Source organism: Falco peregrinus, chromosome 1 (genome assembly GCF_023634155.1).
Source record: "Falco peregrinus isolate bFalPer1 chromosome 1, bFalPer1.pri, whole genome shotgun sequence".
Classification (NCBI taxonomy): domain Eukaryota; kingdom Metazoa; phylum Chordata; class Aves; order Falconiformes; family Falconidae; genus Falco; species Falco peregrinus.
The window spans coordinates 812,564-839,624 of record NC_073721.1 but is presented as its reverse complement, the minus strand read 5'-3'; the positions used below and the strand labels follow the sequence as shown (position 1 = coordinate 839,624).

Sequence of the window (27,061 nt, the reverse complement as noted above, 5' to 3'; positions counted from 1 at the left end):
TCTTATGGCAAGGAATTTAAGGGGAATAATTTATAGGTGATGTAGACTTTTCAGAGCGAACAATGGCACACCCTGTATATACACCCTGTTATACAAAAAAATACATGTATTTAAATATTTATACACAGAAAATTATTGTATTCTGGTTGTAGTGGAGATGTAAACCAGAGCTGCGACTGACTTACTTCAAGCTCTGCGTGATGGGGTTTGGTACCAGGAGTATTTCACGACTTCACTGTGAGTTTTGCTCACATCTAGGGCTGCCTCAGGCTCTAATGCAGCGGAGAGCGTAGCAGGAGAGGGGCGGTCTGGGGGCTTTCAAAGCCACGCGTTTTTCACTGGCACCAGTCCTTCTGCAGCGAACACCCCCTGCGCCAGCGCATGCCTCGTGCCGTGCATTGCCCGCGCTGCAGGAGCCAGGAGGGCTGGCAGCTGCCAGTCGATCCGCTGGCCCTGGCCAGCTGCCCCCATGCCGCATGAGCCGCCCCACCACCGACAGGCCACAGCCCTCCGCACACGGCCGCTGGCCGGCACCGGCACCGGACTGGTTCAACACTGACGGTCACAGGGACAGCGGCACTGGAGGGCGGCGTTGGTGGGCAACCCCACCGCACCCCCAGGCACAGCTCCCCACCCCAGCCCGGTCTGTGCCGGCAGCCCCCCAACGCAGCGGGACAGGGAGCAAAGGGGCGCCCATCCCCTGCAGGAGCCCACGGAGGGGGTTAGCTTTACAGCCGGGCACCCCTGGGAAGGAGCTCAGCCAGCCCAGTCAGCACAGGCTCGTTATGGGGACACAGCGATGGGGACATGGCACAAAAGGGCCCCAGAGAACAGCAGCACAGCAAGAGTGGAAGGGCCCTGTGCATTGAAACCCATTGTGGAGATTTTGACAATGAAGCATACATGTACCTGTTTCCTATCATTTTTCCATTTTCCAGTTACTCTTTTCTTGTAATTTCTTCTCCAGGGACTAGGCATAAATAGCATCAATAAAACCTGGTCCCCAATGGGCACTGATGAAGTTAGGCCCATGCATTATTGAAGATGAAAAATGAGCACTTCAGTTGTATTACACTCACGGTGTCCTGCTGCTCAGCGCAATGGTCCGAGAGGTCTGTGTCCTGTCACTTCTCTCAGTGATTTAAGGTTTAGAAACAGACTGAGGCAGAAAGAAGAGTTTTCCCCGGCACATCCCTGGGAGATGCATTGCTGGGTTTCAGCGGTGCTTCCCGGGCAGCCAGAACCTGCCCCACATTTCCTCAGCTGGGAAGGACAAACTACCTGGCGGCTCCCCAGAAGCCTTCCCAGTTTCTGCTGAGCGTTGCTGAGGACATTTTGCACAATTTACCCAGGAAGAGCAGTGCTGAAAAGGGAACATAAATGACCCACACGGAGAGAGTTTAGGGTAAGAAACATCCATTTCAGAAGTGAGCCAGCTCCTCCCTACATGCGCCAACCTTGGCCTCACAGGCCATTTGTCACTTGTCCTACAGAAAGCAATGAAAATGGCTGTTAGACATGTCCTGCCAAACTGCTGACATCCCTCCTGGCCTGAGAGCTTCTGCTTGAATAGGATCTATCTGCATCTCATATACAGAACAGTTTGGTCAAAAAATAAGTATGTTCCTTGTCATTCTGATAGTCTGAACTTTTGTAATTATTTACAGAAAGATGATAGTGCAATGGTGTCTACTGGAAAAAACTGTCCATACCGGTGGAGTAAATCATCTGTAATTTCTAATTCCTGAATAAATACATGGTTTTGACCCTCAGTCTGCTTCTCTTGCCCCACCTGAGTCCTGGCAGGCCAAGCGGTGGCCCTCACAGCAGCAGAATTATCACACTGCTCTGACCAGAAGCAAATTAGAGCCGGTCCTGATCTGGTCTTGTGACTTGAGATTAAGGTGTGACTACTACGTTGCAAGGCACCCTGGCCATCACTGGTGGCCATTGCCAACAGGCACCATTCCCGCACTGTGGGAGCTGAGCCCACCAAGGCACACAGCCAGCGGCACAGCCGGCAGCCAAAGCGCAGCACACTGTGCTGGGACAGAGCCGGGTGCTCAGGCCGGGGGCACAGGGGACACAAGACGCAGAGAGAAACGGGGGTGAGGACCAGGCTGCCCACGCAGGGAGCAAGGGCTGCTCACCAGCAGCAAACGGGGCCAGAGTGTGTGGCCCATCCACGCACACACAGGTGTGCTCTGATATGTGGGAGAAAGTGATTAGGGTAATTAGTCTACCCTGGTACCCAGTAATCAGACTGGATGTCACTAGAGGCAGAGAGGGCAGGTCCCCCCGCCAGCACAGCCCAGGGCCAGAGCTGGGGGTAGGTGCCCTCCTGTAGCTGGGGAAAGCATTTATTTCAGACCTCGCTCATGGAACGGCTGCAGCTCCCCTCCAGCCCCTCATTAACGCAGCTTCTAATGAGGTGTGGGGCATGCCTGTGCAAGGACCTGCGGCCAACCCCAGGGCCCCGCGGTGCGACCCCGGTCCCTCGCCGGGCACGGCCCAGGGCTGGATGCTCACCATTACCTGGCTCCGTGCCGACAATAACTGTGCAACTGGCATCAGAGCTTTCGCCCCCCTCCCCTGTGCGAGTTGTGCCTGCACACCTGAATGCTTCTTTTAAAGACGTCTGTGAAAATTTGGTTCTGCACAATTTTAGCCACATACTAGTTTCCACATAAAACTGTGGAAAACAAATGCGTCGTGTCATTTTTCATATAAAATTGTTTCATACCAGTTACGCTTTTCTATTTTATTTGTGGAAAAGAAAAACGCAACAAAACATGTCCTGAAAGAGTCTGCATCTGTTAAAAACATTTTCTACCCATTTTTATGTTACAAATGTACAGTAAGGATGCAAACACTGCAACCTCCTAATGTCTGGCAGCAAACAGATGTTGATAGTTCAAAGGTGAATGCAGTCCTGACGAAGCCCCTGTTTATCACAGTAGCCGTACGCTGCAGCAGAACCCATGGCTCATTTTTAGCAATAGAAACCAAAAGCCACTCTACATACAGCAGATTAGGCAACTAATATAGTGAAAGCTTCTGGAACAAGAAAGGCAACATCCACAGCTGGAACAAGTTTAGGAGATCTCCCATCTTATTAAGAAGTTAAAACAGGTATCAGTAAATTATATACAGTACTTTTACTTTGCACTGAAAATAAAGGAAATTGAAGGGTAAAATAAGATATTCCCATCTTTTGTAACCAAGCGGCAATGCAAGGCACCCACTTCACCTCCAATAAAATCTGAACCTGTGACAAACAGTGTCCTCCAAGCCCGGACAACCAGAACCAAACGCTCTGGTCAGCTCGCACAGCTCCTCGCCACTCACTGCAGTTATGTGAAGAAAGCAAGTATTTTAAATACATTCTGCAGCTCAATTACATGTTTAATTATTACCCAGCCCCTGAAGAATTCATGGAGTGTACGATAAAATATTTATTTGCCCCGAGTTGGGAAAGAAACTCTGACAGGTGATGAGAGGACAAGGACGTGCCTGGGATGTCCTTCTGCAGCAGGACTCAAGCAGCTCGAGGCCCCCAGGAGGCTGGTGCCACCCACCACAGCCCGCAGAGGCCCTGGAGCTGCCCTGATTTACACTGGGAATTGCTTGTCCCTATGGCAGCCTTTATGAACAAGGAACGCCAAAGTAAAATTCAAGCCACCCATTCAGCCTTCCTCCCTCGCCACACCCACCTGGCGTCGCCCCTTGTAGTACCCAAGGACGTAAGTTCTTTTTTTGTCACTTTACTGTTTTAAAACCATGTGCAGATCAGCAATCTGACATCAAAAAAGAACAAGCAAAAGAAGTTGATCTACCTTCTCCGACAAGTTGCATAGCAAGTATCTTTACCCACAACAGGCAACCAGTGTGCCAAACTGGCGATCCGTTAAATCCAGGAATGCAGTTCCGTAAGAACTCTCTCTTTTGCTACAGCTTTGCAAGACGAGTTGTCGGTGCTCTCCGGTGGTATCGGAGGACAGCCTGTGGTGCTCAGTGCAACCTGAGAACGGGTTATTGGCACGGCGCGGGCTGGCCACCCTCGCCCGGCAGCTGCAGCCTAGCTGCTGCCCGTGGAGGAGCAGACGGAGCTGCACATGTTCAAGTTGGAGGTCTCAGACTCAGCCTCCGTCTCGGCTTCATCGGTGGTCTCAGGGGGGGACACAGACTCGCTCATCTGCTCTTGGCTCTTCTTTAGCCTGTGTGGAGCAGAGGATCCACGTGTTACACAGTCAGCCCCAGATGGCACCCCCAAAGGTGGTCTGCAGCAAGCCTGCCCCGTGCTGCCCACACCACTCCTCAAGAGATGCCTACAGCAGACCCGTGGTGAACAAGAGGAGCCTTTCCAACGCACACACAGAGCACATAAAAAGGCCATGACAGGGACCAACACATCAGCAAAACATGCTGAAACACTCTGAAATACTCCACAATGACTTGCAAGGCTTCAGCTTTCAGGAGCGCTGCCCACCCAGACCTTGGCCACGAGTGCCCTGTGCCATGGCCAGGGCAGCAGGCTCCCAGCCGCGCACCTCCTCCGTGGAGGCTGTCTCTTGCTTTACTTACGAACTGAACATTCCCATGGCAGTGTGCCTAAACACGGGGGAAAGCAACTGCTTTAACTCCAGCGCTTTCACTGCCTGCTCATCCCCTGCAGAGATTTTAGCATGTTCCTTGCCTTCATTTTCCAAAACATCATCCTCTAAAAGCAGGATAGGTGAGATGATGCAGTGGGGGAACTGAAGAAGTGTCGCATATGTATGTTAAATCCCAGAAATCTCTCTGCAGCATATTGTATTTAATTTATTAAAGTGATTAATAATCCCTCATCTTGTCTCCCTTTTGGGTCAGAACTACTTTCATACAGAGGCAGCACCTGAGCTCCTTGGCTGATGTTAGTCACCCAGGGCTAAGCCGCTGGCAGCAAGATGCTCCCAGCCATCAGGCACTGACACTCTGATTCCTAAGGGAAGTCAGTGGAAAAAAAGAGTATTTTTTCCTAAAAAAAACCCAACAAACCCACACACTCACTTCTCTCTGTTAAAGATGACAAAGTCTTGCTGGATAGCTTCAAGGCATTCTTGGAGATAGTCATTTTCCTGTTGAAGAAAAACAATACAAGCATAAGCAGTGCCATTTGCATCTCACTGCTGCCTGCAGCATCGCAGCACTTCCAGCGCTGTGCACGGAGCCTCCCAGCCACCAGAGACTTCAGCTGAAACAGAGGATGGAAACAGCACAGCTGCTAGCCTTCATGGCTTTCACCAGGGGCTTGTTTCATCTGTGACAAGCACAGTTTTCCATAAAACATAGATAGTGCACAGCTTTCCAGATGTATCTGTGTATTCTGCTTTTGGAAGTGTTACCTGCCCACAGGAATGAAAGTCAGCACGGGGAAGAGACCAGCACAAAGCCGGCATGCAGGTGTGTGGGCAGCCCTTGCCTCCTGACTTCTGCCTTTATTTTACCTCCTGCATCACCTCTGCCTGGGTGCAGAGACCTCTCTGAAGCCAGACACTGCTGCAGCACACCGCCTCCAACCAAAGCAGGGACGCCCACCGCGGAGCCTCACCCACCCCCGCACCCCCAGCCACGGGTTGATGGCCACGGCGAGGGACAGGCTCCTGCCTGGCACCTGCGTGGGCACTGGCAATCGGTGTGGGTCCCGGCAGGCAAAGTGCCCTTAATGTTCCCGGCAGCAAAACCTCAGAGAGGCATTTGCAAATTTGCTTATTCTTGGTTTTTTCCTCCTGATTTATCCTTCATCCTTTTTCAGTAAGTCTCATTGATCGCAGCATTAACTCCCGCTGAAGAGGGAAGGGATCCATTGCAGTTAATTAGTGCAGACAACAAGACAGGCAAAATCCTGCCTGGTGTTCCCTGTCGCTCTCAAGACAGGGGATGCTCCCCCTGACCTCGCTGGGGCAGAACAGATGTTTGTTCCCTTAGCCTGGGATTTGCACAGCTCAGAGGCACTGCGCAGGGGAGGCAGGGGGTGGGTAATGCACATTTGCTCTCACAGACCTCCCCAGCACAGCAGCCTACCTGCAAACACCCCTACAAACGCCTGTTCTCTGCGGGACCATGTACCTGCTCTGCTGTGTAAGATGGTTTTACTCCTGGGATGTGTCCGCTCTGTAAAAATCGGATTCTTGTATTTACCTCCCCAGTGATATAAAAGCACCATGACCACCACAGTGAAAAGAAGAAACAAATGCATCTCATCTCTGGCCTAATTTCCTGGCTAATGGATACCTCTCTGCAGAAAGCTGGTGCCCCTCTCCCAGGCTCATGTGCTGATGGCAGCCAGCCCAGCCAGAGCTCGCCCCGGCGTGGGGGCAGAGCAGGGCTGCAGGGCTCACCCAGCCGCACGCTCACGCAGCAACAGAAAGCACAGGACTGGTACCCACACCTGGGACTGACTGGTGGGGTGTTTCTGCATGGCCATCACCCCAGATTGGAGGAACCGCTCCCCCATAACCCCACTGACAGCTGCCACGGACACCAGGCAGCACCTCTCAGAATGGTGAAGACCATATGGATGTGGTTTGGTGTTTTTCCGGTTTTTCTTCTGACAGGTGTGCCCAGACCTCTGTTTCTCATTTCATTTTCCAAATGACAGGTTACTGTGAAAGAGTTTTAAGAAACTGAGGTAAGAGGAACATTTGCTTGTCAAGAAGACTGCATCGGGCAAATGTTTTTATCAAAACAAATCTGCGGTTACTGCAGCACCGTTGCAGTTACGACTGCTCTACACCCCACATTCAGCAGCTCAGCCTTTTTTCCCGGCTGGCCGTTACCCCAGAAAGCACTTACAGACTGTGAGCTGTCCTTGCTGTTATCCCTCGACTTGTTCTTCGCAAGCCTCTTCTTCTTCTTGTGCAGGGGCCTCGACTCCAGAATCATCTCCTCCAGCTCGAAGGTGGGGTCACAGTGCAGGCGGCCCTTCTGCCAGGACACACAGCGCGGCACCGCGCGCGTTAGGCACAGCACAGGCTCTCGCAGCAGACAGACTCAGGAACTGCTTCCATCAGAAAGCTCTGCTGAACGCAGCAGTTCCTCTCATGACAAGAAGCCGTCCCTGCTTGGGACCGGGACACAGATCGCTCCTACTCACATTGGGGACGAAGCCCGGCTCCACCCGCTTCTCACAGACGTCGCTCCAGACCACACCGGACAAGTACGCCGAGGCCTGAACATCAGCCAGGCAGGAAAAGCGATGCTCGGGATTCACCGTCAGCAGCTGGGGAGAGAAAGGCACTCCTGTCAGAGGGGAAAGAAAAGGAGCCCTGTGGCACCCTGTCGTTAAGACGACTCAGATGTTTCAGCCATGCAGCAAGCTTTCTGCCACGGGAAATACGTAACTACTATAGGGAAAAAAATACTAGAAAAACTTTCTGGAGGCTGTGAAATCAGACAGCCAAAAATCTGGTACCGTGAGCTCTTGGACCAACACAGGCTTGTTCCTCCCATGCCTGCCTACGCTGCACGACCCCTCACCGCTGCACCTGGGTGCTGCTGCCCTGGCAAGCTCCTTCTCGTGCCAGGGACAGACCTTGCTCCCTCATAAAGACGTTGATTCCCCCTGAGGGTCACCATTGGGTTTCAGCCTCCACATGTCCTGTTTTCACACCACTTCTGTGACACCAGGGGATACTGCTCCATTTATCACACACACGGCTAATGAAGCACAGAGAAAAAAAATCAAAATGCTTGCTTGCCCTGCTGAGAGACCAGTCTGAGGACAGATTTTTCAAAGAATTCAGCACTGTGTACTATGCTGTATGCTCAGCTGATGAGCTACAGCTTCCCAGACTGCTGGAGGTATGCCTCCTGTGGAGCTACATCTAACAGGGAGGCACACCTAACACAGGGTCTGAGTAAAATTCTGTGCCTGGTCTCCCCCTGTGAAAATCTTCACCAAAGCATTGATGCCACCTTTACAGTACATCCTCAGAGCCCTGTGTGCGTCCCTCCTCTCTCAAATACGGGATGCTCGTGGCAGGCAAGATGCACCCACCCTCGCCCCTCTCCAGATGCCAGCTCCCCTGCCTGCCTGTGCCACTGCCACCAGCACCAGAGCCGCACCCCACCTCTGGACCATTTCTTGCCTTTTTTCCAGAGCACCTAGAACTTGAGTCCTGACCTCTGGCTGCCCCAGCTCAGTTCTGGGCATCTGCAAACTGAGTGTATATGGTCTCCACAAACTGGACACCTATGGCAAGACCTCTAAAAAATGCCTGTCTAGCACTGTTTCCTTTTAAAAACTGTGGCGTAATTCTAGACAGACTAATTTTAGGAGGTTACAGCCTTTTTGCAGAAAATGTCAGCACTAAGTATTTTTCCAGTGCCCAAGGTATGCAAGAAGCAGGTAATGGTGACTGTACGTACAGCCCACCAAATGTGCAGGCACAGGGATGCTTGTGAAGGGCACAGGGTAAAAGACCGCCTCGACCAGCAACTGCCACCTGGGGAACTTCTCAGGCACTTTTTCACAGCATAAAATTATCTTCATCTTTAAAACAAAAAGGGAGGAAACCCCAATTCCCAAGTAAGGCCACGTGGGAAGGAGACAAGGGGCATCGATGCCAGCACAGTGCCAGTGCCGGAGTGAGGAGCAGGGAGCAGGAGCTGGCTCTACAGGCAGGTGGGCAATGCAGCACCCAACATCACCCCTGGGCACCAGCAGAGCCCCCTGGGCTGCTCCAGTGGGCAGGGCACAGGGCTGGGACACTCCGAGCACAGGAACCCCAGTGCTCTGGGGGACGTGTGTCCAGCTCTGGGGCCCCCAACATAAGGAGGACATGGGCCTGTTGGAGCGAGCCCAGAGGAAGCCACGAAGATGGTCAGGGGGCTGGAGCCCCTCTGCTACGGAGCCGGGCTGGGAGAGCTGGGGCTGCTCAGCCTGGGGAGGAGAAGGCTCCGGGGAGACCTTAGAGCAGCTCCCAGCACCTACAGGGGCCGGCAAGAAGCTGGAGAGGGGCTTTGTACGTGGGCTTGGAGCAACCTGGTCTGGTGGAAAGCGTCCCTGCCCATGGCAGGGGGTTGAACTAGATGATCTTTAAGGTCCCTGCCAACGCAAACAATTCTACAAATCTGCTTCTATGATTATATGACATGGGGTGTCCTTCCAGGCTGAGGCGGCTGCTGGCATTTTCCTGGTGAGATGTTTTAATTTCTGCCTGGTCTCCAGGAGCCCGGCTGCCGGCAGCCCAGCAGATGGCAATGCAAACCTGCTGAACACTCCACTGCAGCCATAACTAACAATGCTGCTATTCATTAAAACAAAATCTAATTATGTAAATTGTCCACCCAACATTAACTTACATTAGAGTCACTTATTTGCTGTCAGTACCATGTATATCTTCTGTATAGCACACTCATCAGCTACTGAGTTCTCAAGCAAGCAGAAGCTAAAACAGCCTCCACATCTTTCTTGTGTAGCAGCATGAGGAAAGTAGCGGACTGCCCCATAGATATGGACCCCCCCACAAGAGTTCTAACAACCAAATACACCAAGTCAGGCCCTTCAGCCCAGCAGAACTGGTGAGAGGGAGCAGCTAATACAGCAGCGGCAGCATGCACTCCTCCATCTTACACTTACACATCTTACTCGGCCACAACTGCTGACTTTTTAGGTTACAGTGATCACAGAGGGGGTGCTGGAAGGGCACAGCTCTAGCTCAGGTGGGAATTTGACTGTCACACCAAAACAAGCCCTTGCTATCAAAGATAATGCATCTTATTACAGGTATAATAAACAAACAAAACGTGATTAATCTGCTCTTAAGCCTGAACAAAGTCATAAAAATTAGTCCCATTTCAATTTTACATTATTTATTAATAGGCTGAAGATTTTCCAGCTAGTCCTGCATGCACTGTGGCTAATATACAACTTAAACCACGTCAGTAGGACTCATTTACCTTTCTCAATAGAGCAATCATTTCTTTTGACCATGCAGACGAATACTGAACGCTCACAGTACTGAACAGCTGAATTAAAGACTCCACAGGGTTGTTCGAGTGGATGTCATATGGTCTCTGGGGGAAAAAAGCAGAAAGATGAGAAGAAATTCCCTCTCCTCTCTGCAGTCAATCAGAAAACGTGTTCTTATGCCTCGGAGCGCCTGGGAGCCCTACCCAGCCCCGCAGCAGTTCGTAAGCCATGATTCCCAGCGACCACCAATCCACCTCGAAGGAGTAGCCTGTCCCGCCATTGAGGAAGGAATGGAAGATCTCCGGAGCTGAACAGAAATGGCAAAATTCAACAGGTTATTCATTGACTTCATTTTGTTTCTATTTCAGTATTTCACGTAAGTCAGTACACAAGACCTTATGGTTATTTTTATGCACTACTGCCCAAGGGGAGGCTGTGCAAGCCAGGGTGAGTAGCAGCAGCAGCAGCAGCAGCAGCAGCAGCAGCAGCATGCCTGCCCTAGCTGGGCAGCTGGGTTACCGGGCTCACATGAAGAGAACCCTCCCCACCGAGCAAGCAAGGGATGGCACAAACCCACTGCCTGCTGGAACGCACCAAGCCCCAGCCCAGGGCCAGCGGGGAGGGCAGGGTGGGATGGGGAGGGTACGCTGACAGCGATTCATTCACTCTGGAAGTTTCACTTTTCAAACCATCAGGCTCCACTGAATGACTTGGGTGCATGCATTAACCTGCCAAATTAATTCAGTGCCTTTGTCATAGACAGGGACTGTCAGGCAGCATGCGGTGAGTACTCTTGAAATGTAAAAGACAGATGTAAGGAACAGCTATTATTTCTTACCCATGTATGGCTTTGTTCCAGCTAATGCAGTTGCTCTTTCACCATCCCTAATTATTGTTGCAATATTAAAATCTGTTAAATGTGCATGACCTTAAACAAAGACACATTTTAAGAAGGAATTAATCACAAGAACAGTGGCAATGTACAGTCAGAATACATTTGTTTCATAAGCTTCTGCCCTTGGACAGTGTAACATGGGGGCAGGCAGGTCAGGGCCCGACCCCACCAAATGGCCGTAACGGATTCTGAAGCTTTCCCAGCAGCTCAGGCTGGCTGGGTGATTAAAAGGTAGCTAGCTTAGGATCTTGATTTTAAATCACACTTGGAGCAAACTAGTAACGTACAGCAAGTCCAGCACTAGGTCAAATGGCTCTCGCCAGAACAAACAGTCAGCAAAGAAGGCAACAGAGAAACACTATACTAAGATATTGCCTTGGTCGCATTGATTAAAAACCTAGAACTGTTTTCGATGAAAGCCACTGAGCCACAACTACCGCAAAGTCCCAGAGCTGAAGCAGTGCTGCCACTCCGTACAGACCACAGCAAACTTCGATGTGCCAGCTGAATGAAATCATAACAATACTTCCCAAACCCTAAGGCTGTATGAAGACATCATTAAGATGTTTCAAAAAGTGCTGGAACACCTTCTCTCTGTTTCTACTTTCCCTGTCATCAGGACTGAAATTTAAAATTCAGAACATGTCATTATTTTCAAGCCAGCCTGTGATACAGAGAACCCACCCACTCGCCCTTCTGGAGGCTGCTTTCTGCTCTCTAGCTACAAGGCAGTTATGACAGTGGTGTGTAAATCACAGACTAAAGCCCTGTGAAGTCTTCCCTGACATCTCCTTTTTCCCATTTACGTTTGGGCTTTATACACTGCACTGCTTTCTAGTTAACTCCCATGCAAGTGCAAGCTTTGGTTTTGATGAGGCTTTATGGTAAAACTCAGATGGTTTGAGCCTGCTGTCCTGAGAGATTGCATCTTCAGTTTATAAGATCTACTACTGGAACAGAAGACACTACAGGCTCTCCTATGGCACTTCTCCTGTGGAGGCCGCTGAGACAATATTACTGATAGATGCTCTCACAAAGGTCCCTGAAGTCACTCTCCCTGGCTCAGCCCAGGTCATCCCCCCAGAAAGACATCAAAACTATCCTAAAAGCATACGTGCAGATCACCGACTTCAAAACTCAACCAAGTCACTTCTCCTGCTTTGTGCCCTCCCACGATGCCTGGTACCGCAGTTCTGGCATGGGGGACCTGTGCATGGGGGCACTAGCGAGAAAGGAGGTGGTGTGGGTGCAGCGAGGGGGGGGTAACGAGAGAAGGGCTGCCCTTGGTGCGCCCGTCCTGGCATTACAACGCACAGGTACATTCAGCCAAACACTGAGCAGTTAAGCATGATGCTTTTTCTGCTCTTTTCCAAGATAAAAAGATGCACAGTCTGTAAAGACTCTGTCCCTTGAATGAAGGGGGCAGACAAAGCAAGGCACAGAGATCCTACCTTGCTCATCGAGGAGGATGTTGTCTGGTTTTACGTCTCTGGGAAAAGAAGCAAGGTTACAGCAAGATGAAATCTCAGTCAGATCAAGGATGCAACTCAACAACAAAAAAAACCCTTAACTTTTTTACCTATCAAAAATTAGGAACAAATAAACCAAAAATATCCTAACATGAGACAAGTCCCTTTATGATGGACTAGAAATATGTTCTTCCTGGGCAACTGGGCAAAAAAGTGGGAGAACTGGACTTGATCAGGCATCACTTCCAAGGAAAACTAATAACAATCCAAAGAAAACCAGTAACGACACCAGGCCTACTTCTGTGAAACCCTTGACTCCTTTGAAACCCACCCTGCAAGGTGCCTTCAGTGCCCAGCGAAGTGTCGGGCTTCCTCCAAGGGACAGGGCAGCCAGGCCACCGCCGAAGCATGCCCACCAGCATTGCCAGTGCCGTCCAGTGCAGGCTGATAGCTCTGACCCGGGGGCACTGGTGGCACTAAGCAAAGAGAGCATCGCCTACCCCAAACCCGCCAGGGGCAGCACCCACTGCGAGTAGCAGGCTGCGTGGTTACCTGTGGATAATGTGCTGACTTCGTAGGTAGTCGAGAGCCAGTGCCATCTCACAGATGTAGAGTTTGACTGTTTCTTCCGTAAACTGAACGTTTTGCTGCAGGTGATAGCGCAGGTCACCACCAAGAAGCAGATCCACCACCATGAACATGTCCTCCTCATCCTGGAAGGAGTACCTGCGGGACCAGCGGCATGTGAGCAAGCAGGCTGAGCCTCACAGCAGCCACAAAACCAAGCCAGGCTTCCCCCTCTCCTAACGATGCGGCTCCTGTGAAAGCTGTGGGCAGTGCCACTGCCAGTGTACGCCAGCCTAGGTCATTGCGCCTTCCCCATGAAGCAGGTGCAACTCGAGGTGATGTCTCATTTTTGAACCTACTGCTACACTAAGGTGTAATAGTATTAATAAGGTGATGAGGTAAGTATCCCAGTCCAGTTCCCCCCTCTCACCCAGCCACCGTCATCTTTCGTCTTATGGGGTAAATTCAACAAATACAAACCAAGGAATAAATATAAATACCTTTTATGTTGTGCAGAAGTCCTGGTCCACCTGTGTGAGAAGCCAAGGGGCAGGGGAGTCTCGCTGACAGAAGATCCAGTCGAGAGCCCCGAGGGTCCTCAGGCCCCTGGATTCCAGCACCGGCGGAGGGTTCTCCTGCCTGGCTCGCCAAATTGATGCCAAAACAGCACAGAGCAACTGCTCAGAGATGAGTTTTGTCTTTAAGCAGCGAAGGTATCTATTTCGTGGAACACTGAGGAGCTAGCCAATTTGCACCGGACAAGCAAGCTGCCAAGCGCCACCATGTAACCCCCAGCAGGCAGGGCTGCGGGCAGCGCGCGGGGTTTGCCAGCCAGCCACTTAAGAGCAACTTTGCATTTTCAATTGCAAACAATCTGATAAACCTACTTAAAATATCTCTGCTTATCCTGAAAATGAATTGGAAAACACAACTGCTAATTTAACCATAAAAACCAGAAAAAGAGATTTATATTTACTGTAGAGTAAAACGCCTCTCTAAATCTGCAGTGGAACCAACAGGAGACTGACAGCAGTGAGGATTCACTACAAAACAACATTCAATTGTTATATTTGGTGACAGTATTTCTAAGGAAAGAGTATGTGGGATTGTATAATACTTATGAATCACACAATTATGTTCTCATCTTAAATGTAGGTTTATTCTAAAAGTACAAGATGAAACGGAGAAATTTGCTAAGAGAGCAAGTTTTCCCAAGAATCCCATTACTCATTGGAAAAAAATATTTGCAATTGTTAAAACACTAAATAAATAAATACTATTTGGCTACCCTGGAGTAAAGGCTCAACAAAAAGAATGTAAAGTACTACCAACTTCCAGCACTTTGAGTATAACACTTTCTGTTTTTTTGAAAGGCTTTCCACCCACCAGCCTGCCACGCACCCCACATCGCCATGGGCGGCCCGAGGCTCAGCCTGCCTGGCCCCCCAAGGTGTGCTGCCTCCCCACGAAAAACTGCGGCTTCTGCCCCTCTTATGTCCCCATGAAATCAGGGAGCCGCTCATGAGGCACTGATTCCAGCCTTAAAAACACATCCCAGAGGTAACAGAGCCTTGCAGTGGCTGAAGGAGATTACCGTGCACCACACCTTGCAGATGCACTTCCTTGCATTTTTTACATAATATAACATTTTTCTTTACCCATTATTTTCCAAGTAAGCACAGCCTTTATTTTACATTTACTATTTTCTCCTTGTGGTTGTGGCTGCACAAATTTTGAGGCAATCTCAAAACCACTGGGTTGGAAATAGTGCCTACCTGACCTGATGATACTCTCTAAGCCACAGCTGCAGACCTTTACCAAAAGCCACGCTGTCGTTGGAAAGAAAGCATTTCAAACCACGCCAAGGGTGTGCAAAACACTTGGGGAATAAATCCTAGACAAAATTTTGAGCAATCCAGGTCATATACACAGTAAGAGAAGGAACCACTCTTCCCTGCACAGTCTGTCATCCTCCACTCAATGGGATATGAAAGATTTTCCATCACTTCTCATAAAAATCCCTCTTCTTCGCTCTGGGAATGTAAGCCATGAACTCCTTATTTCTATAACCCTGCACAGATGATGGATGGATTTTCTGATCCCTGCCTCACATCAGGGGCTCCTTCACAGGGCAGGGAGGGAAGAGAGAGGACCAACCACCTGGAGCACCCTGCAGCAGAATCCAGGAGAGTGTCACGAGGCTGACTGCTAGGGACTCATCCCAAACTAACCAAAGATCATAGGATATAATGCACTATTATCTAAAATGTGTCAATTAGGTTTTTGTGCTATTCTGGTTTCAGCTGGGATAGAGTTTCCTTCTTAGTAGCTGGTGCAGGGCTGTGTTTTGGCTCTGATGTGAGAACAACATTGATAGCACACTGATGTTAGTTGTTGCTGGGTGATGTTTATACTAAATCAAGGACTTTTCGGTTTCCTGGGCCCTGCCAGCAGGAGGGCTGGAGGGGCACGGGAAGCTGGGAGGGGACACAGCCGGGACAGGTGACCCGAACTGGCCAAAGGGACATTCCATACCATATGGCATCATGCTGAGTATATAAACTGGGGCAAGAAGAAGGAAGGGGGGACATTTGGCATTGTGGCGTTTGTCTTCCCGAGTAGCCGTTACGTGTGACGGAGCCCGGCTGCCCTGGGGATGGACGAACCCCCGCCTGCCCGTGGGCAGTGGGGGATGAATTCCTGGGTTTGCTTTGCTTTGTGTGTGGGGTTTTTGCTTTACCTGTTAAATGGTTCTTATCTCAACCCTTGAGTTTCACATCCCTTTCAGATCCTCCTCCCCATCCCTCTGGGTGAGGGGCAGTGAGCGAGTGGCTGCGTGGGGCTCAGTTGCCAGCCGGGGTTAAACGACAGCATGTGCAAAATTTGATAATGATACATCTGAGCTCTAAAGGAATATATTTTATTTGACTAGTGAATGTGTTGCAAAGCACTTTTTGCCCTTAGTTGTCCTCCAGCAAAAGGCCCTGCACCTGATAATTTAAAGAGATCTCATAACTTTTTTTCAGCAACAGATCATTAAAAAGTTACATTTCAAATTGCTCAATACTAATTTGACTGTGTGCACTGGTAAAAACTATCCTCATTACTGTGTAATGTTTTAGAGTCCAGTTTCAAAAGAAGTCCTCAAATCAGGCTGAAATCTAACAAATAGCTTTAGTTGGTAATGCTTTTGAAATAAATCCTGTCTAAACAGTCACAGTAAAAAATGACATGCAATGTATCTCCTTGGCTTCCCTACAACCATATTAACCCCCACACCCCAGCAGCATCCCTCAGTGGACATCTGTGGAGCCGCCTTTGCAGTGCCTGCACAGACCCAGACACACTCAGGACAGCTTGAAACCACCCACCACAACCTTTTGAGGTGGGACCTCTCTCAGAAACACTTTACTGAACACACTGGCTACAGCTAAGGGCAGTTCTGTTTATTTAAACTGTTAGCCAGTCTCTGCAAGATTTGAGTCCTTTTAGAAAGAGACCAGATGCTTACTCTGTAAAACATTACATATTTTGTATATTTTTTGTATTAATAAAAGTTATAAATCATCATCTCTAAACATGCCAGTTTCTTTGACTTTTCAAGCTGTTGCTTGCTACAAAAAATGGCCCCACGCAGTATCTGATTCACCACAGGCTGTCACCATTCTCAGTATCTCCACACACATGAGATGGATTATTTCTTTAACAGCAGTCAGCAAAAGCATCACAGTGCCCCAAGACACCTTAGTCAGGCTGCACACCGACACACCATGGTAAAAAAATATTTGATGGTTAAATGGGTAGGGAGTCCCTTAGGGGGGACCTGATAGTGGTATTTGCAAGAAGGCTGTGAAAAACACCTAACAAAGACACAAAAGTTTTTAGTGGAAAAACGGATACTAAGCTGTTTTAAAACGTTTGATGCCATAACATTTGGATATCTTCTGTGCTATGTTTCCTGACTGGATTTCACGTTATCATGGACTTTGATTGTATGGTATTCCCATGGACACCCATGACTCCAGGAGGATGGGGAGAATGTGGCTCTGTGAGTACCTGAAGGCAGGCGGCCCCAGAAGGCAGAGGGAAAGGAGCTGCTCACCAGAGATTCACCAGGAACACGTGCTCGATCTCCTGCAGGATCTCCAGCTCTCTGAACACATTGCGAACCTCATCTCTTTCGATGCACTGCTGTTTGTTCATGTACTTCATGGCATACATCTTCTCAGTGTCTCTCTTCTGCACAATACACACCTGAAGTACCACAGAAGGGGAAGGAAAAAAGAGATTTAGTAAATTGTTCCATATCCTCACGTGCTGCTTTTACCAGACTGAGACCCAAGCCGCTCAGTAGTTCTACCCCACTACCAAATATTCCTGATCCCTGGGCTGTGACTTGGGACCTACAGACATAAGCATCCCTGCTCCAAGTGCAGTGCCCATGTGCTCCTGTTCTAGGCACTGCACCGTCCCACCCCAGCTGTCTTTAACTGCATGGCCATGCAAGAGCTTCCTCCAGGAAGCGACGGCTGGCCCTGGGGACAGCTTTCCAGCAGGGAGTGGTGTCTGGGAGCTGTGGGAGAGAGCTTTGTGCTCTCTGCCTCGGAATGGAGACCAGCTTCAGGCGATCGGAGGGCTCCTCTCCCAGCCTTGACTCCATTCTGCTCACATCCGCTGGCTGCCAGCCTCCAGCAGGTTGGTTTTAATCTATTGCGTACATAGCTGCGCTCTGAAAGGTCAAAATAATCCTGTTTGTTTTAGCAGAAGGCGATTAAAATGTAAATTTGTTGACAGCAACAACGACGAACACTGTGCCCCTCAAAACGCAGCGGTGCTCCATCCTTGCAAGACACAGACCCTCCCTGCACGGGGTTTGTAATCCCATAGCCCTTTCTGCATGCCCGGCCCAGGCTCCCAGCCTCCAGGAGCAGCAAGCCATTGTGAACGGGGACATGTCCTTCCCTGGGCACGGGCCACGCTGCTGACCAAGCTGCCTGGGGTGGCTGGGACCCCCTGCCTGCCAGCCCTGCCCGGTGTGCGCCTGCTGCATGGGCTCAGCCAGCCTGTTCTCACGGCCGGGCAAGCAGGGTGCCACCGCGGTTTCCCCCAGGAAACGTCACCTTCCCTGCGGCTGTGGGCAGCCACCCCTTCCCGGCACGCAGCGCCAGGCTGCCCGGCAGCCACCGGTCCCGGGCCCAGGGGATAACGCAGCACCTGGCCCTGGCACCCCGCTCTGCTGGTGGCACAGGGATGCCGGGCTGGCACAGGCTTCCCAGCCAGCACTGCCTTCAGTGTGCTTCCCTCGGTCTTCTGGTGCTAATGACACCTTTATTACCAAGGTAACTATTTTTAAAAGAGCTAATTAGTTATCAAGGTAACTATTTTTTAAATGAACTAATGAAATGTCTACATTTGGTATAATTACATCTGTCCTCTTTTAATTATCAGACACGCTCATGGTTACAATGCATTGGGTGTATCTCCTTTGAAAAAGACATGACTTGGCCTTTCGGTCATACAGCCTTCACCTGGAGCGGCGCAGGGACGCTGACCTGGGGTGGCTTCAGGCAGCTCATCAGAGAGCAGGTCACATTTACACAGCACGGGAGCAAGTAACGGGAGTTTCCACGGACAGCAGAAAGCATCGCAGGCAGATGGGAGCAGCCGAACTCTTCCGCACCTCTAAAATACTGCCATTAATAACCATTTGCAAGTGCTAATGGTGCACAATATAATATCATCAAGGACACACTGCAGCAAGAAGGTGACAAAATAATAGGTGGTTATCATTAGCCTGATAAAAACATCCCAATTAGCGAAGCACACAGAAATTATGGGGATTATTTTGCAGTCGTCGTTACAATTACAGTAAGAACAGAAAATTACGCACTGAAATAACTCTAAGCACACCTCAGACCTCACATTACAGGCTCACTTCTCGGGAAGCTTGACCTGAGCATTTTTCTCGGGGTCGACCCCCAGCTTTGCCCAGAGGCTGGCACCGCCGGCAAAGCCCGGCTGCAGCTCGGTGCGGGAGCGGGCTTGGCCAGCCCGGCGGGTGGATAGCCCGGCCCTGTGGCCATGGCAAGCTGCCTCTCAAGCCACTGGGGTGTTAGACCCCGGCTCAGCCCCTGACCAAACCGCCGCTGCCAGCTGCCTGTCGCTGCGGTGGCACCAGCAAGCCCGATGCCCACAAATGGTGCGTGTGGCCGAGAGCCGCGTGCGCTGCGGGCAGCTGTGCTGAGACAGGGCAGCTGTGCCCCCGCGCCGCTGAGCCCCCGCGCAGGAAGGGGCATCCCCAGCTCCGGCCAGCTGGCACAGTCCCCTCTGTGCCTGTGGTACAGCTCAGTACAGCTGCAGGCACTGCTCAGGACACACACGCACAAGGTGGAACCCTTGCTTCGTGCAAACTTAATAACAACGAAGTACCTACTGTGATGCAAAGCACCAGCAGGATCCAACCCCTGCCTAACCACAGACTAAACTGGTTGTACATTTAATAAACCAGGCAAAGTAATTTTATACTTTATAAATTCTTCAAGCAGAAAAGACCTAACAATATCCCTTTAAAACATCACCATTGCTACATAACTTCTCTAAAAACAAACCTTTGAATAACAGCCACCCAGGCACCAAACGACATTCTTTCCTGTTGCCAGTTTATCTCACATTACAGAAGCTCATTAATTTCTAAATTTTTTTTTTTTGGGGGGGGGTTGTGAATTGCAGTATCTTAATAGGTATTGCATTCTATATTTATGTCGTTTGCTTCTTGTTTCTCTGCAGGGAAAATGGAAACCTAGTATAATAAATGAGAAAATGATGAAAACTTCTTGTACTCTGTAATCATAATAGTTTTCTGAAATGGAACAGCATCACCTACGTACAAAGCAACACCAGCTTCTGGCACTCTGGAAAAGAATGGCCATGTGGATGTCGATGGAGATGTCCTTCTTTCAGCCAAGCCTCCCAACTCGCCAGGGTGGCAGGGGCAGCCATGAGGACGGGTGCACGGGGGCTGACCTGTGCTGGGCGACGTGGGGGCACATGCCCGCGGCTGGTGGGTGGCTGGGGCGAGAGGGCACATCTCCAGTGCCCTCGCTATGCTCTGTTTGTACCGCTATAGTTACCACAGACATTAATAGTTAATGGTCATATTGATGCAACTCTTGGCAGGGACCCAGTGCAAGTCAAACCAACATCAGGACCGGTGTCAGTGGGGGCCCGGCCAGGCTTGGCCACTTAGGCCCTCTGCCACAGCCAGGCACCCTTCATAAAATGCCCCGGTTACAGAAATGCGTTCGTCCATCCCCCTGAGACGTCAGTGCCCCAACACGTATCTTTTCTTTTTTGTGCTTCTCCCTTCGTGCATCTGTTCCTGGGGAAGGAATAAACATCTACTTGGTAACAAGTCAGGGTGTTTTTTTAAATTAATCTCAATCCATTTTCAAGCAGATCTACAATGCGAAGCAAGGCAAGAAAGCAGAAAGAGAGACTACTTTGTCCTCATTCTGCACAATGCGGTCCCTCACCGCACAAAGGAAATTTTCAGTGGTTAAATACAGCCATTAGAAAAAATTGCATGTAACGCTGCCAGATTTGTGAAGCAGAAGGCAGGCATCAGCTGGTAGTATATTGCTCAAGACATGGCACATAAAAGATTTAATAGAGTCCCAGATACCCTGAACATTCAGCTGCTGCCAAATGGTTTGTATACAGCTGCCTTTGCTTTTATTGCATTAAAGGCATAAAGGGTTTGGAGCTTGCATTTGTGATTCAGGACATGAGATGTGCATTTAACATCTCCCAGTTCAATCTCATTTTATGGGGCCCCAGACAATGACAATGCTTGTATTGTCACCGTAGCTGGCAGCTTCTTCACCTGAATCCAGGACAATCTTGGGTCTTCACTCAACAGCTCCAGCTATCTCAGTAATTTAGAGGAGACTAACAAGGACCATTGACCTAGGTGATGTTAAGTAACAGGTTGGGCAAACCTACTCTCAGTTTTGAAATACCTTTCTCGGAGGTAAGAGTTATCATTAAAAAATGCAATACATGAACAGAAGTGCTCAGAGATGCCTCTCCACTTTGTGCACAACGTTTGTTTTTGTCAGCAAAAGTGGTTAAGGAGTTAGCCTGACTTTGTTCAACTCTCATGAGCACCCAGGAGATTTTTGTCACCACCTCTCCCAAGGGCAGACGCGCAGCGCTGCTCCCTGCCATCCTTGCTGTCACACGGCACCGCCTAGAGAACATCCTCAACCTCTTTTGTTGCAAAGCTGTCCCTGCGGCTTCCCATTGCCAAAACATTTCACCCTCTGTTGAGCTGACAGCAAATCCATCCATTTAAAGTGTTCCAATAATCGGTGAGAGAGAGGTGTGAGAATGGCCAAAAAGCCCAAGGATGGGAAGCCAAGAGGAACCTCTGTGGCAGAAGTGGGCATCCCAGCAGGGCGTCCCTCTGGTGTGGCAGCACCAGGCACCTGGAGGACCCCTCTGTGCCATGCGTGCCATGCCAAGCTCTGGCAGTGCTCCCATGGGGCAAACAGACACCACATGGAAACATGGCGCAGCACCCAAAGCTCACCTGATTTTCCTGTAGCATCTGAAAATCAAGGAGGGGGACAAAGAGACCAGCTTTAATTTGAGAAGAACAAATGAACAGCAGCCTCTGGAGCGGGAGCAGCGAGCATGGCTCTGAACCGCTGTCCTGGAGTCAGCTTGGTGGTGTCTGTTTTCACCAGCTTCCAACTGGTCCAGGGAAAACACTAAGAATTTCAAATAGCAGACCATAATTTAAGGTTTAGAAACAAAACCAAACAAACAAAAATGAATACTGGGACTAAATAAGTATAACATGCTGAGGGACTTACACTTTTGACCAGTTCACCTTCTACTACCACCCACACCACAACTGTAATTTGCAGGGATGAACCTTGCTCTTTCTGTAGGAAGCATACACACCATTTATACTCTTACACAAACCTGACTTTAGGATAAAGCCTCAGGATAAACTTTACTCTTTAGGATCAAAGCACTCTCCATCACACCATGTACTAAGCACCAAAAGCAGAAACAAAGTCCACAACCTGCCAGGAATTATTTGGCTTCTTATTCCCCTGCATCACACTTATGGAGCTGTTGCTTACAAGAGCTATTTCTATTTTCCGCCTAACCATGGTGTAAGTTGGCATGGAAATAGGGAGTTGGGGTTTGGGTGTTTTCTGGTGTCCAGGGGCCTCAGACATTATGTCCTTTTCAGAAGGTGGGGTTTTTTGCTCTTGTTCCTTTAGGATACTTTCCCCAGTGGCCTACATTTTTGCTGCTCTGTATATTTTTCAGCCCAACTTGCTCTTTCTTAGGCAGGCTTTGCCTTTTCTCCTTTAGAAATCAAATAACTTTTTTCCTGCTGATTCTGAAGGAATCCAGTGGGCTGAAATTCCCACTCAGATGAAAGGTCATCTAATCATTTAATAGCATGTCTTGACTTACCTCAAACTAATTATAAAGGGACAGCACAATTTGTCTGAGCTCAAACAAAAGCAAGTAGTTTGCATTCTGGGCAGGATCTGCAGAGCTGATAATACTTGAGATTGCTTGATCTCAGCTGCACAAAGATTATTTTTTTCTTCTGCAAAGGCAGATGTCAAATTAAGGCACCCGTGACCCTCTCCTCTGCAGGACATTACCATCACATCTGATGCAAATACCCACAGCTGGGTTCAAGAGACCTTCCTTTTGCTTCTGAACAGTGAGAAGCAGGTTTTCTCCTTGAATCTCTCAGTGGCTTCTGCCTTTGAAAGACAAGACAAATGCGCCATAATCCTTACGTACACAGACACTTCATTGACTTCGGCTGAGAGCCATCAGGAAGTTTCAGCGTACAAAGCTGGATTTTGCTTATTTTGGGTTTAGAGTAGAGTCAAGGCTCAGCATCAGCAAGCACTATGCACCAACATCGAACACCTTAATCCTACACAGTGGTGAAAAACAGCCGAACACTGCTCTAGCTTATAAAAATGCTTATGTGGAGTGGTTGCACCCTGCCCACATATACCGATTTCTGCTCCAACTTCTGCTGACCTCCCTTGGGTATTAATGTCTGGATTCCCAATACAGAAAACCTACAAAACTCCAGTTAGACAATGAAATGGTTAAAAAAACCTCTCTGTATTTCCTTTTCTCCAGAGATGAAAAGCACTGCAGTTGTAAGTGGTCATTCTGGAAACAGCTGTGACCCTGCGATGATGCATTGATACCTCTGGCAGAGATTATTTGATCCCAGCAGCCCTCTCCAACCATTAATCATAGAATCACAGGATCATAGATTCATAGAACCATTTAGGTTGGAAAAGACCTTTAAGATCATCAAGTCCAACTGTTAACCCAGCACTGACAAGTCCACTACTAACCCAAGTCCTCAGGTGCCACATATACACGTCTTTTAAATATGTCCAGGTGTAATACCATTTAAATACCTGCTGGCCACACTATGTCTGGTAGAAGCCAGGATGCTCCTGGCCCTCTTGGCCACCTGGGAACACTTCTGGCTTGTCGCGACGGAGGGAAGACACAGTCGCTCAATATGAGTGATCAGCAGACTTCGTTTATTGTCTCTTACAGTCACCTTTTATGCCTTGTTATAATTAGCTCATACATATTACAAAAGTTAAGCTCATTATTGGTTAGTTGCCTAGATACCAAGCCCGCCCCTTGTTTCTCTTCTGTAGTTATCTGTTCCCACCTGCAACATTCTTTTCCCACCGCAATCTTCCTGTTACTGTGTAACAAGAACAGCCAGGGATAGTGTATTTTTGCTTTACTTCAGATAAGCTGAGAGCGATGTGCATTTTTGTCCAGCCAGCTGGACTATGTCTATGTGAACTTTTTCAGCTAGCCAGTTATCCACAATTCCCCCGTTTTTATTTTGGGCGACATAGGCTTGGTTGACCATTTTCAATAACAGCGTTTTAACACAGGAAAATACACAGCCAACTTATAAAATCTCAGTTCAGAAGTATAATTCCTGAAATACTTGAAAAATAAAGTTAGCTTGAAGCTTTAATTTAGATGCTCTTTCTGTTCCAGTGATATAAAAAGTTTAAAAAATTCAAAGGTAATTTTAAAGTTCTGAACATGGACTAATGCAAGCTCAAAACCCAAAAAGAAACCAAACTGATGTTTGACTAGGAATATTTGCAAATATTTTAGTGGAAAATCCCTGACCATTAACAATTTTCTGTCCAAATAACAACTGCCCTTATGCAACCAACCAGTCCATACATTTTCTGAAGAATACCTCATTGATATCAAAGAATTAACAAAGGGAAAAAATTAGTTCTAAGCTATATACATTCATAAGTGGATTTACACACTAAGCCATAATGGCTTGTAGGTGATACACACAAGAAGAGTACGTTGCTTATCTGTCTGAATGTCTATGCTAAATTTGACAACTATGCCACAAGCCAAGCCTACATGGGTGCTGTGTGTTATGCACGTTCCTTAACAAACAGAAGTATAATAGACAAATTCCCAAGATCTAGTCTCCCCAACCTAATTATATTATTTTGTAGCCAATTAAGGAAAATAACACAAATGTGCATATCTACATGTGCACACACCTTTTAGTTCAGAACCAATCTGTGATAAAAGGCCTTAGCCTTATGGCATCATCGAATCTTAACGAGTACGGTAATTAAAAATGCAGTCTTACTGTAAGTGCGATTTATGCTGACATTCCCTCAAATGCTACACGTGAGTATTTCTCACTCAACTGCCTCAAGTTAAAATAGTAGTATTTGTTAATATGTATTAAAAAATCATTAATTCTCTACAATAGCAGTTGACTTCCATAACACTGTGTAAGCAAAAGAGGCTTAAGATGGGCTTTCTGAATACTAACAATTTATTATAGACTGTCTAAACTCAGGTCTTGAAAGATTTCACTCTGCCAGACGTAGAAACACTGTTGCACTCCAGTTGTGATATCCCTTTTCCCAAGTTGTCACATGCACATCTCGCTCAAGCAACATTATTGTTAAAGTTTCTCTCTGCTACATAAAAGCATATTGCACTTGTAGATATAAAAGACAGCACCCTTACTTAGATTATCTTATTACCTCATAACTCTTAGTATACCTTGTATCTCTGATTTCATCACTTCAAAAATTCACCAGAAGCAGATAAAACCACAGCCTCAGACTAAACTACACCTTAACTGCTGATTCAAATAAAGGCATTCTCTTCAGATATGCCTAATGCTTACAAATAATTTTGGCTGGTTTTGATCAAAAAACTATTATTACAATAATGATCAAAAATAATAATCCCGTTTGCAAAATGCCTTTAAGCCAGCCTCCTAGTCCCAACGAATTTCCACATTCAGAATACAGCATAAATACAGAATACAGAATAAATTATCTCCATCAAGGCAAAAAGGCTTCTCTTTAAGCACAGAGATGTTTGCTAGGTCAAGGCAGAAACCCATTTCTTGTAGGGGACATCTGAAGCACTTTTTTTGGTGGGGTTGTAATCAATTCCGTATTTTTCCTTGAGAAGCTTAAGCTGTTCCTCTTGTTTCAGGAGTGTCTCCAACTCTGATTTGTCGAATAGGTCCGTATTTCCCAAAAATATCATACATTTCCTCCGCTGTGATTTTATACGGCAGGTTCCGAATATAAAGGGTCCGATTGATCCCTTGGGACAGCCGGATGTTAGCTCGCTTGGCCGCTTGCATCGCCATGGCGCCGATCGGAGGGGGGGGGGGGGATGGTGCCGCCTTGGAGAGAAACCGCGGCCGGGAAGGGGCCTGCTGGGCCGCACGCCGCCGCTCGCCGCTGCCGCGGGGGTCCCAGATGCTATCCCATACGCTAATAACCCGGGTAATGCCTTTTTACAATCTATGTCCCGAACGCTCCGCTTTTCTAAAAAGCATATGAGCGAATCGTACGTCGCTTGTCTCTCCATACCTTCGTCAGCGCTGTTGCAGCCTTTGCGAGACTTCGGCGACGCGTGGCCGGCGGGACCCTCTGTAGGTGCTCCCGGGCGCGGGGACTGTGCCCTTCCGCCTCCTGCGCTGCTTTCAGGACCAGTACCCGAATCTCCGTCGAACCGTGGCTCGCAGGTTCAGCCCTCTCTAGGGTCCCTGTTCGGGCGCCATTTGTCGCGACGGAGGGAAGACACAGTCGCTCAACATGAGTGATCAGCAGACTTCGTTTATTGTACCTTACAGTCACCTTTTATGCCTTGTTATAATTAGCTCATACATATTACAAAAGTTAAGCTCATTATTGGTTAGTTGCCTAAATACCAAGCCCGCCCCTAGTTTCTCTTCTGTAGTTATCTGTTCCCACCTGCAACATTCTTTTCCCACCGCAATCTTCCTGTTACTGTGTAACAAGAACAGCCAGGGATAGTGTATTTTTGCTTTACTTCAGATAAGCTGAGAGCGATGTGCATTTTTGTCCAGCCAGCTGGACTATGTCTATGTGAACTTTTTCAGCTAGCCAGTTATCCACACTGGCTCATGCCCAGCCAGCTGTCAACCAGCCCCCCCAGGACCTTTCCCACCAGGCAGCTTCTCAGCCGCTCTGCCCCAAGCCCACAGTGCTGCTGGGACTGGTGTGACCCATGGGCAGGACCCAGCACTTCCACATGTTGAGCCTCATATAACTGGCCTCAGCCCATCGGTCCAAACTGTCCAGATCCCTCTGCAGAGCCCTCCTACCCTCAAGGAGATCAACACTCCCACCCAACCTGGTGTTACCTGCAAACTGGCTGAGTGTGCACTTGATCCCCTTGTCCAAATCATTAATGAAGACATTAAACAGAACTGGTCCCCATATTGAGCCCTGGGGAACACAACTTGTAACCAGCAGCACCTGCAGCAGTGGTTTTCAGCTCTCAAAAATAAGCCAAGCCTGATGAAGTCATGAGGAATTACCATAAGCAAAAGCACAACCCAAATCTGGCCTTAAGCTTTTACCCAGCAAAGGAACTATCAGTCACCCCCACACCAACCACCTCCTGCGCTGGTGGCCTAGAACCAGAGCCCAGAAGACATGAAGTATTGGGCAAGAACCCAGTCCAGCCTGCAGCGCTTCTGCTGTGCAAGCTCAGCGAGACCTAGCAGTCACCAGGCCTGCCAGGGCCACCAGCACGGTGTCCCAC

The 27,061-nt window shown here is 48.7% G+C and overlaps 1 protein-coding gene and 1 long non-coding RNA gene across 3 annotated transcripts in view; one reads left to right on the top strand and one right to left on the bottom strand.

Moving 5' to 3' along the window:
- The window catches only part of STK32C (serine/threonine kinase 32C), a 99,899-nt gene continuing 72,838 nt past the window's right edge, over positions 1 to 27,061 (bottom strand). Inside the window, exons 1-11 of one of the 2 annotated variants that reach the window (XM_027784690.2) lie at positions 18,439 to 18,607; positions 16,989 to 17,140; positions 12,872 to 13,045; positions 12,302 to 12,339; positions 10,794 to 10,883; positions 10,159 to 10,262; positions 9,943 to 10,059; positions 7,136 to 7,261; positions 6,835 to 6,966; positions 5,050 to 5,117; positions 1 to 4,217 (exon numbers count right to left, since the gene is read on the bottom strand). In XM_027784690.2, coding sequence (XP_027640491.1) covers positions 4,079 to 4,217; positions 5,050 to 5,117; positions 6,835 to 6,966; positions 7,136 to 7,261; positions 9,943 to 10,059; positions 10,159 to 10,262; positions 10,794 to 10,883; positions 12,302 to 12,339; positions 12,872 to 13,045; positions 16,989 to 17,140; positions 18,439 to 18,531 — 1,233 coding nt within the window. In that variant the 5' untranslated portion in view covers positions 18,532 to 18,607 and the 3' untranslated portion in view covers positions 1 to 4,078. Of the gene's footprint in view, positions 4,218 to 5,049; positions 5,118 to 6,834; positions 6,967 to 7,135; positions 7,262 to 9,942; positions 10,060 to 10,158; positions 10,263 to 10,793; positions 10,884 to 12,301; positions 12,340 to 12,871; positions 13,046 to 16,988; positions 17,141 to 18,438; positions 18,608 to 27,061 lie in introns of those variants that run through there. The other variant, XM_055790472.1, reaches the window with a different exon arrangement.
- Positions 10,200 to 15,544, top strand: LOC129782706 (uncharacterized). Its single transcript, XR_008744733.1, has 3 exons — positions 10,200 to 10,289; positions 12,973 to 13,276; positions 13,403 to 15,544. It is a non-coding gene; the product is annotated as an uncharacterized LOC129782706 (long non-coding RNA).